At 32.9% G+C, this 8805-nt stretch overlaps 1 protein-coding gene across 1 annotated transcript; it reads right to left on the reverse strand.

The window, feature by feature from the left end:
• Positions 1-917: 917 nt before the first annotated feature.
• On the reverse strand, positions 918-3981 carry LOC116299435 (uncharacterized). The gene is made up of 2 exons (XM_031708095.2): positions 3717-3981; positions 918-2063 (listed from the first exon to the last, which is right to left on the reverse strand). Exons 1-2 carry the CDS (start codon positions 3944-3946, stop codon positions 1013-1015), a joined length of 1281 nt encoding a protein of 426 aa, XP_031563955.2. The 5' UTR covers positions 3947-3981; the 3' UTR covers positions 918-1012.
• Between the last annotated feature and the right edge of the window lie 4824 nt (positions 3982-8805).

Below are 8805 nucleotides of genomic sequence, written 5' to 3' on the forward strand. Positions count from 1 at the left end.
GATGAAAAAAATGGCCGTTTAGACACTTTGTATCCAGCAGTTTTTGGAACTAATGAAATTAAGGTTAAAACAATGGCCGAAATCCCATTTCTGGTAGAATTTGTCAAATGTAAAATTCCAATTTCAGAAGTACCGCACGGAATAAGAAAACCGCCAGATTTCGAAAAAAAAGCTATTCAATAAGCCGTAACGACAGATTGCGCAAAAAAAGCAGAACTGACTATGATAAGTTGCAATTATTTATTGCAAATTCTAAAGATGCACAAAAAAAAGCAATTTTGGAAAATTACGTTAAATATGAACGCCTACTAGCTGATTGAAAAAGATTCATTATATTTTATCACAGGAACTAAGCTGTTGCATTCATCCACAATTGGCTCAGATGCTTGTTGATACTTAAAAAGACTATTTTTTACAAACATAACGCTCTTTTTGTTAAAAAAAAAACCAAAAATACTTAAGCATTTGTTCGCATAACTAATGGCCTGTTTAATTTGTTCTTTGTAACCTTTTTTGCTGATTGGAGCAAAAATTTTTATAATGTCATTTTTTAATAAGGAAACAGAATTAGTTACGTTAACTTAGCAAATTCATGAATATTAATAAGGTGATTTGACCAATGGCGTCCTTGATTTACATCACGTGACAAGTTTTTTATACCCCGCTAAAAAATCAAGATTCTTAAAGTCGGGGGCGGTTTTGAATTTTTCAGGGGAGTGCGGGGCTGATAATGAATACACGATGCATTAAACATTAGCGGTCTATCACATTTAAAACACTCATGTTTATATTCATGAGTGTTCTAAATCTGATAGACCACTGATATTCGATGCATAATACTTGCCGGGATAAGCAAATAAAAACAATAGCAAAACAATTCAATCTCAGTGACTTTACTAGCTGTTTTTAGAGATAAATTACAAATACAGCACGCTTTGTCCATTATATATCATATCAGAAGTAGCCACACCCATGAAGCAAACGATATATGATTATTATTAACTTACTTAATTTATTGTTTAATATTGAATGTAATTGTGCAGTTGCTAAAAACTGCATTATTTAATGACTCAGCTGAACTACTGCCAGTTGCTACAGGCTCACAATTTAAAGTAGGTGAGAAATGGCTAGTTGGCATTTCTACCTGAGCTAATAAATCATCACTTATACTGTCAAATTCATTTAAAAAGCATTCGAACAAATCATTTGAATCACCTGGTAACGGAATGTTAGATAGTTCAACATCACTTATTTCTTCTAGGATCTCTGATGCACAGCATTCTGTTACAACCTCAAAATTTGGTAATTCTGCGTTAAATTCCGATGCAGTAGCCGGAGGGTCCAAAATTGAACTAGCATTTTCTAGCTGTGCAGATGAAGGGTGTTGATACTTCAAAAGTGCATCCGACCGATGACCAGTTCGCTGTTGAATAATTTTTTCTTCCACACCTTGTTGAAATAATTTTGTGGCGCACGTGATTCTCAAGGAATGGCTAGTTTTTCTTTGTACGCCAGCTTTGCAACACAATTCATTTGGTAAAATGTTGTTCAAGGTATTGATGCCAAGTGGACTTTTGTCATAACTGAACTTACTAGGATCCCGATTTGGACGGAAATAAAAAGCTCCTAAGGATTCTGCAAATTGTTGTACTTTCTGAAAGTATAAATTATACATTGAAACTAAACATCTACTGTGATTTTCTTCTTTAATATCGTGGCATATGTGGGTCACTACTCGTGGAGAATATTTCATATCTTTTAGCCCGCCATGAAAGGTCTTGCTAAGACTTTCATCAAAAATTATCTTATTTTTGAAAACTTTGAAATTGTTTAATCTAATATTTCTGTGATCACTAGCACGTAAACCAAATAGTTTACCATTATAGAAGTAAATAGTATTTAATAACGTTTTGGCAGAACTAATTCCTAATAAACCTTTTTTCCAAAACAGTTCTTCTTCTTCTGTTATCTCTTCTCGTGTGGGTTTCTTGAACTTCTGCGAAAGTCCGTCTCTTGTTCCTCTCTTCATTTCGGCGTCAAGACTTCTTCGAAATTCAGAAAATCTAGAAAAAGAAGAAAACGATTTTATTATTAATATGTGTATTTTCTTCGTAAATTCATAAGATATATTTCATTAAAATTGTTGGATGAAAAAAATGGCCGTTTAGACACTTGTACTATAGTTTTCAAAAACAAAAACGAAGAAAGAAAGAAAGATTTTACATATTTTCTTAAAAGGTTAAATTGGTTAGACTCAGATATTGCTTCATATGTCCACTTTGCTAAAAAAAAAGGACGAAGTAAATGTTATTTATGTTAATTGTTATCAAGTTAAAAAAGCTAGTCCTGGTGGATATACAATATTAGCCGAAGATTACGATGATTTAAGAGAGTACATTTTATGTTTACAAAAAGATTTTGATAATTACGTAGCTTATTTTGACGATTCGCCGCCAAAAAACGATTTAAGATTGTTGTTAACTGAAAAAAATAATGTAAAAGTAAGTTATAAACTTGAAAAACTATTTGAATTTAATGTTAATTAATAATTTTAACATCATGGCTTCGTGTGACACTGTAAAGATAAAGCGACTTAAACAATCACCAGATATTCAAAGTGTCTATTTTACTTTTGAACAAAGAGAATTGTACGGAAAACGTGATTTGTTAATGAAATTGGATTATTATCATTTTGGACAAACAGATTCGTGTGTAATTCATATGAGTTATTACGGTAAACAAGATTCATATACTTTGCAGATACTTAGTGGTTCTAAATCTGGCAAGAAAAAGAAAAGAAACATTCCATTGCGCAATGTCGATGAAACCACATCTTTGTGTTTTAGAAATGCATTATCTTCAGTGGGGTTTCAAATTGAAATAGAAAATCTTAAGTCAGAAACAATTGAAACATATTTGGTTTAAATTATAATTATAAATATAAATTGACAAAGCAATTTGGTGTAATAAATTTGTGATGAAAAAAAAAAAAGGTTGAAATTAAAAACGTTTTCTCTCTCTCTCTTTTTTTTTAAGAAGCGCAAATTACGGTTTCAGTCAATTCAGTTTCCAAAATTTCATATATTGGAACCCTCAAAGTGATACTGACTTCGTTTTTGTTTTTGTAACAGAAATCCACTAAATTATTAATGGGCAATTTAAGCACCATAACTCCACTGTCAGCTTTAAACGGTGTCTTAGTTGATGATATTGCATAGTACAAAAATTCACTACGCACCAAAAAACTTATTCCTTTTGGAATATCAAATCCTTCACAAGAAGTGCAAAGCCCAATGATGTTTACATTTGCGTTTGGGCTTAATTCCTTTACTTAAATATTTATGAAATTTTTGTCTCTTTTGCCTTCAGAAGTTACTGCATTTTCTAGTATGAAATTCAAAACTGTTGAAGATTTATAATTTTTTGCATTATTTTGAATATTGTTTATCATGTCCAATGACAATTCAACCCTCAAATATTGATCTTCGTTCACATTTGGAATCAAAGTTATAAAAGGATCTACTAACACGGACATAAATACTTTGACTTTTTTGGTTAAAGTTTTTAAAGTTAATTCTTTGTTGTCACAATTTATATTTATCTGCACCCCTTCTCCGCTTTCCAGTAAAGTATCAAATTTTCCCCAAAAATCTTTTAAGTTGCAAACACTGTAATATTCAAAATTTGCATCAAGTTCGCTTTTAAAAGACACGCACCTTTGAATCGGCGGAACCGAGCACTTTCCACCATCAGTCGATTCTAATATTGCAGAACGCACCACGCATATCTGCAACAGTCCAAGTTTGCACGTTATTATTAATAAAATGATTTCTGAGGCTATCTTTTCCTTAGACAAGTTTGATATTAGCAAATTTCTGACAATTTTAGTGTTCTGAGCAGACAAAGTGATCGACTTGTGTTCAACTTCTGTTGGTTCCGAGGACATGCTTAACTATAATAATATAACATGTAATCAAACGCATACAAACCTGCCACTATCTTATCAAAATAAGGACTAAAAGTTTTTAAGTCCATAAACATTTCACTTACTAACAATGTGACAAAGCTAATGATATAAAAAATTAATAAATGGTACAACATCTTACTTGACGGTTCGAAATATGAAAATGTACCTAACGTATTCTTTCTTTGTACAAACCTCTCCTACTGTGGTGTTTGGCCACTGATTTAGCTGTTTGTTGATTAAGACCAATTTTATGGAAGTGCAAAGTTCATCAGTCTTAACGAGTCTTTTGTTTTTAATAGGAATATTTACTATTGTTTCGTATAAGCTCAAACTTTCTTCTTTGGGCAACGTGTTGCACATTTTTCCATTGGTATCTCTTCGTTTATCTTTGGGGTTTTCGGGTCGTTTTTCTGGCAATATTTTTTCTTTCATGTGGTTGTTCAAAAACATAACAATGCCAAATTCGTTTTTTAAACTTACACTTTTGTCAAAATTGGAATTTCAATGGTCCATTTTTTAGTTGTGAAATTGTGCAATGTCACATTTTTTTCAAACAGATAACCAACAGGGTGGTTCTGGTGCAAATAGTGCTCATATCCATGAACGTGACATGCCAAAAGAACTTCTCTGGTACGAACAAAAAACATATGAAATTTTTCAGTTCCACACTAATTTTTTTGTTTGACCAATTAACAATTGCCCATGGAACAAGATTAATTAAATCTTGCTTGGAAAATTTGAACAGATAATACACAAACATTTCATTCTTAAAATTAACAAGCATGTGTTCAATTTCGTCAATGTTAATGTCTTTATTGAATAAAGTGTTGAAATTTAAAGTGACTATCGAATTGCTTCCATCTAATGCCATTAAAGGTTTCTTAACAAACAAGGACACTAAGTTTATTTCCTGCACAGCATAAGATCCTTTGCCAATATGCACCAAATTGCAAAACCTTCCATTGTTTACTATCATGTTTGACGACGTTAACCTATATAATATTAATAAGCCCATACTACTGTCTAAGAACTTTGGGTCTATTTTGTCAGTGTTACCAGTAATGGTTCCCAATGCGCAAAGCACGTCACTCCTTGACACTTCACTAACATCCATGGTAGACCAAAAAAACTTTTGGTTCTTTATATTACTTACTATGTCATCTTTGTGCAACACTGAAAAAACTCCAAACATTTGCTTAATTGCCGATACAAGCTACTTTAACAATGTCCAACTATTTTTTTTTGCATAATATGTTGCCTCACAGATTTGAGACAAATCATCTAGTTTTGTCTTTTGTCTGTCAAAGCAAGCACTTCGTCATTTGAAATTCGATATAATTCGTCTAATATCTTTTTTTATGTGCAAAAAATTTTGGTATTTTTGCAAGTATAGCTCTTCTTCTCTGCTGATCACACCTTCCAACTGCCCAAAGGCAATTACCATGATCTGAGCAAAACATTCAGTTACACTTAAAAATTCTAGTGAATTTGGCCTAGCGATTCTGGAACTGAGCTGATGACCTGCAGTGATGGTTGGAGGGACCGTTAAGCATTCTATGAAAGTAGTGTGGCTAATGGTATGCGGTACTCTTAAGACATCAGTTCCAATCAAGAAAAAACACTCTGTTCCTTGGCAGTTTGACGGCCTTCCAAAAACGTTTAATAATTGCTCCAAATCGTCCAAATAAGCATGGATTTCCATAAAGTGAATTGCGCCAAACCCTGGGCAACTGCGCGGGTCTTCATACACATCTGAAGGACTATTTGGACTCTTGGAATCAATTCCAAAAGCTATAGGAGTAAGCGCCAGAGCTTTCATGTATTCTATGGTTGCAATTGCAGTAGTAATAATTGGGTTAATGCTTTATGTGTTTACTAGGTTAACATCACCAAGTAATCCGCGAATTTACCAAGTTCCAATGCAAGGTCATCCAGCATTTACACAAGGAGTTCAAACTTGTTAGAGTAAAAGATATGTGTTTAACATGTTTCATGGCAATTATTTGTCGTTTAAAAGCACAAGAGCTTTCGTGTCAGAAAAAAAAAAAAAAAAAAAAAAAAATATATATATATATATATATATACATGCTTGTTTGCGGCAATGTTTGCATTTGTAAAAAAAAAGTCCAAATAAACTTTTTAAAAATGTTTGATTATATGGATGCTTTTTTTTTAATGTCACGCAAGCAGTTTAAATAAACTGCAATCTCACCGTATATGCTATAAAATCAAATAAATACTAATATGTTAGCGTATACACACTACAAAAATAACTTACAATGACTATATATTATTCATAATTTATGACGTGTCGTTTGTCATCCCTGTTTTAAACAATAGCATGTTAATCTATTGATTTCGTACTCACTATGGTTTTTTGATGGGTCGATTTCAGTCCTTCTTAACGTCCAAAATAAGACGTTCATTTGAAATCTGGCCAAATTAAGCTTTTCATAGTAAACAGAGTACGCGATCGACATTAGCATAAAAAAGAATGTAATTTGCCAATCTGTAATATTGAAATGCTTATAGCGTTCGAAACGAACCACTCGTTCCAGTTGTTGAGGGTGCTTGTCAAAATAAACCCTGACGGTTACATCGTGGGCATTTTTTGACGGATCTACTTCGAAAAACCGAAAAGACAAGTTTTCTGAGAAAGGGGTCTTAATGCAGTCAGGCTTGTAACAGTCTTCCATTTTGTACTTTTTCAAAAACTTGTCTAAGTCTTTTATCACGTAGATTTCTAAGATCTTGGACTTTCTGTCAGTAAATGCTCTGCTGACTGAAAAAGAAGTCAATGCAACATCGTCATCATTTAAGAATTTGAAGTTACTGCAAAGACTTTGAAACCCTAACTGGTGATTTTTAAAGGCAAAATGATCAACAGAAGGCTCAACGAAGCTTCTGAGTGAATACAGTATTTTCTCTTCGTTTAAGTTTCGAATCGCACAGAATATATTAGTGTTTACAATTGTTTTGTGTGAGGTTTCTGACACAAACTGATATAATATATGATCCACTTCTAATATAACTGCTTCTACATATCCATGGTTGTATACGACACAGACTCCATTGCTGATTTGAAATTCGACACTTAAATGTTCAGATTCTTTTAAAATGTTTTCTTTAACCTTTTCGTAAACATCTTTGAAGTTGTTGTAAACGAAAAATATTGAATATTTTAGTAAATGTAATTCTTCTAAACACTTAGGTGGAATAATTTCATAAAAGGTTTTCCTTAAAACACCGTTAAGTGCTTTGTTAACCTTGCTGAAATTCATGGAGAATCTGAGTTTATCTAAATCAATTAAAACAACAAAAAATAAAACAAATAAAAAAACAGTTACATTAATCAATAATGATCCTCCAGTAATTAAAGTGCAAAAACAGATACTTTTCAGGGGTCCAAGTCAACTGTGACGTTCTTAGGATGCTATTTATCTCGTAAAGGCTTCTGTTGAAACTGTAAGCGTACGTTTCGTCGTACCCACAGTATGAAACCAAACTGTCAAAATTGCAACCCAAGACTGCCATAGTAACTTCTGGTGAAATTACAACTTCTTTCTTCTTGTCTGCGGGAGTGGTGATCTCGATAAACCTAGCACTTTCAGAATGCCATCCGATTTCCATGAAACTTTGCGCAAAAACTACAGTAGCTACATTAAACTTTTTAACACCAAACAACAAAGTAAACACATCATTAAACATTACACCCGGGTTATATACAGCTTTAAATCCAGTGTTTTTACCGTACTTAAGTTTACATTCTCTGTCGGCAATTCTTATGCCTTCATTCAACGTAGTTTTGATATACTGTCTTACGTTGTCTGCGGTGATTGGGTCAAAAGTTTGACCACCTTCTAGGTTGGCAGAATTGCCACAGAAGAGACTTACCATGTACTTTCTGATGTTGTACACGCTTTCATAAATCAGAGCTTGTCCAGTCAACAAAGGAGCATAAATGCCTCCAACATTGTATATCTTGAGATACGCCAAGTCTGAGTTCTGAAATGAAGATTCTTCGTAAAGAACATAGTCGTTGTGAGCATTGTCCAAAGGCAAGTTATTTTGGTTGTTTTCGCTCTTTGGGACAAAATACACGTTTTCTTGAACTGATGAGGTCGCCATTTTTTCTGTTTTTAAATTTTAAAAAAGGTTATTATAATAACTTCAAAATAAAAAATGTTTAATTCTGCAAAATATTCTGAACTAAACGATTTCAAGGAGTCAATAACCCAAACACAATATTTCGGATTACTAAAAACGAACTATAAAAAAAATATTAGAGCTTATTTTAATAAGGTTTTCTATGATTATTGCAACGTTGAAGTTCCAAAGTTTAATGAAAAATTTAACACCAGTTTTAAAGTTGCAATAGAAAATGGCGGAATCAAGCTGATTGAAATGTTAGATGTGTTACAATCACTACGATCAGACCAGTTTGTTTTAGTTGGCGAATTACCAGGTTATTGGATTTTGTCGCTGTACATTTTAGGGTTTAAAAACCTTTATGCAAGTGCTCCATTAAACACTAGTACCAAGAAAAATACTGAATTTTTGGCAGACAAACACAACGCCTTTAATTTGGCCAAATTTGGCATGTGGGACAAGAATTGCTCTGGAGACGTAACAGACATCGAATACCATAAACACATTGCGCAAAGTCCCAGTTATCAATGTGAATGGTTTCTTAGTGACATTGGTTCTGGTGATTGGGAAAAATCAGAATATCAGTTAAAAACATTCGGAGGTTTAGTAAAAATATTAAAAATTTCACAAAAAATAGGTTCCAAAGGTGCTTTGATTAAGCTGTATGATTTAGTAGATAGAAAAACGCT

Source organism: Actinia tenebrosa, unplaced genomic scaffold, assembly GCF_029948245.1.
Source record: "Actinia tenebrosa isolate PJP-AT-01 unplaced genomic scaffold, QUT_ActTen_1.0 PGA_scaffold10__47_contigs__length_13832649, whole genome shotgun sequence".
Classification (NCBI taxonomy): domain Eukaryota; kingdom Metazoa; phylum Cnidaria; class Anthozoa; order Actiniaria; family Actiniidae; genus Actinia; species Actinia tenebrosa.

Coding starts and splice junctions, on each gene's coding strand:
- LOC116299435 (XM_031708095.2), bottom strand. CDS start 3,946: ATGTCCTCGGAACCAACAGAAGTTGAACACAAGTCGATCACTTTGTCT. Junction 2,064..3,716: donor TCGGTTCCGCCGATTCAAAG/GTGCGTGTCTTT, acceptor TTCTTTTTCTAG/ATTTTCTGAATTTCGAAGAA.